This window comes from Penaeus vannamei, chromosome 24, assembly GCF_042767895.1.
Source record: "Penaeus vannamei isolate JL-2024 chromosome 24, ASM4276789v1, whole genome shotgun sequence".
Classification (NCBI taxonomy): Eukaryota; Metazoa; Arthropoda; class Malacostraca; order Decapoda; family Penaeidae; genus Penaeus; species Penaeus vannamei.
The window spans coordinates 28,886,385-28,887,556 of record NC_091572.1 but is presented as its reverse complement, the minus strand read 5'-3'; the positions used below and the strand labels follow the sequence as shown (position 1 = coordinate 28,887,556).

Genomic DNA, 1,172 nt, shown 5'->3' with positions numbered 1-1,172 from the left:
GGTGCTAATTTAAGTGTTAATGATGTGGCGTAAGTATGATGGTTTTGCATATAAACCATAATGACAAAAATGAAAATAAAAAAAAATGTGACCATGTACCTCCATAATCATTGCTGCAGGATCTATCAAATCAGATAACAATAGATGCAAAATCAGAATATATATATTTTTTTCCCCGAATGAATGATTTTCTTACCTGCTTTCCCAGTTATAATGTACCCTTGCCCCGCCCTCTTAGAAACGAAAATATAGCATCGTTTTTTCATCCAAATCATTTTACTTTTACAATAATTCTTTATAACCCTTAAAGTCTTACTCTAAAATGACATTTTTATAGATGATATGGACTATTTTTCTTTAGAGTGATTTGAGTGATATTTCATCTAAAATGGAAAACAGAATATATGAATACTAGAGGTAAACGCAAAATTCAATTTCCTGTACAATACTTAACTATAAGTAAAAGATGTATTGTAAGTAGCGTAAAATAATACTGAAGAGAAGGAATTTACAAAAAGAGACGAAAAAAAACAAATTAAATACTCCTAACTTGCATAATCTTTACGACATGGTGTGCCGTCCTCCTCCTCAAAAAAAAAAAAAAAAAAAAAAAAAATCCTTCAAATGACCTATTCCCTTAGACACATCTTCCACCCTTCTCTCGACTCTAAAACCTTCGTAAGAGAATAAACTTAAGTCACACTCGAAGTTAAAATTCATCTGATGTTGCAGGGGGTCCTCTCTCTCTCCCGCCGCGACGCCCTTGAAGCCTGACTTAGTTGTAGAGAACCCAGTAGACGGCGTTGAAGGCGAGGAAGCTGGCGGGGTAGAGGACGCGGAAGCAGCGGTCGAGCCACAGGGCGGCCACGGGGCCCTTGTGCCCGGACCGCTCCTCCATCAGGTCGGGCTGCAAGACAAGGCGCGGGGACGCTAGAGCCTCGCAAGGAGTGGATGCGCTTTTGCAATAAGATGAAGAATATATATATATATATATATATATATATATATATATATATATATATATATATACATGCATGTATGTATCTATCTATGCATGTATGTATCTATCTATGCATGTATAAACATAAACATAAACATATATGTATATGTATATATATACATATTTACACACACACACACATACACACACACACACACACACACACACACAC

General features: G+C 36.2%; 1 protein-coding gene across 2 annotated transcripts in view; it reads right to left on the bottom strand.

The window, feature by feature from the left end:
- Positions 1 to 641: 641 nt before the first annotated feature.
- The window catches only part of LOC113804303 (gamma-aminobutyric acid receptor subunit gamma-4), a 32,755-nt gene continuing 32,224 nt past the window's right edge, over positions 642 to 1,172 (bottom strand). For both annotated transcript variants that reach the window (XM_070138601.1, XM_070138602.1), the window contains exon 11: positions 642 to 907. In XM_070138601.1, the coding sequence (XP_069994702.1) occupies positions 776 to 907 (132 nt within the window). In that variant the 3' untranslated portion in view covers positions 642 to 775. The remainder of the gene's footprint in view (positions 908 to 1,172) is intronic.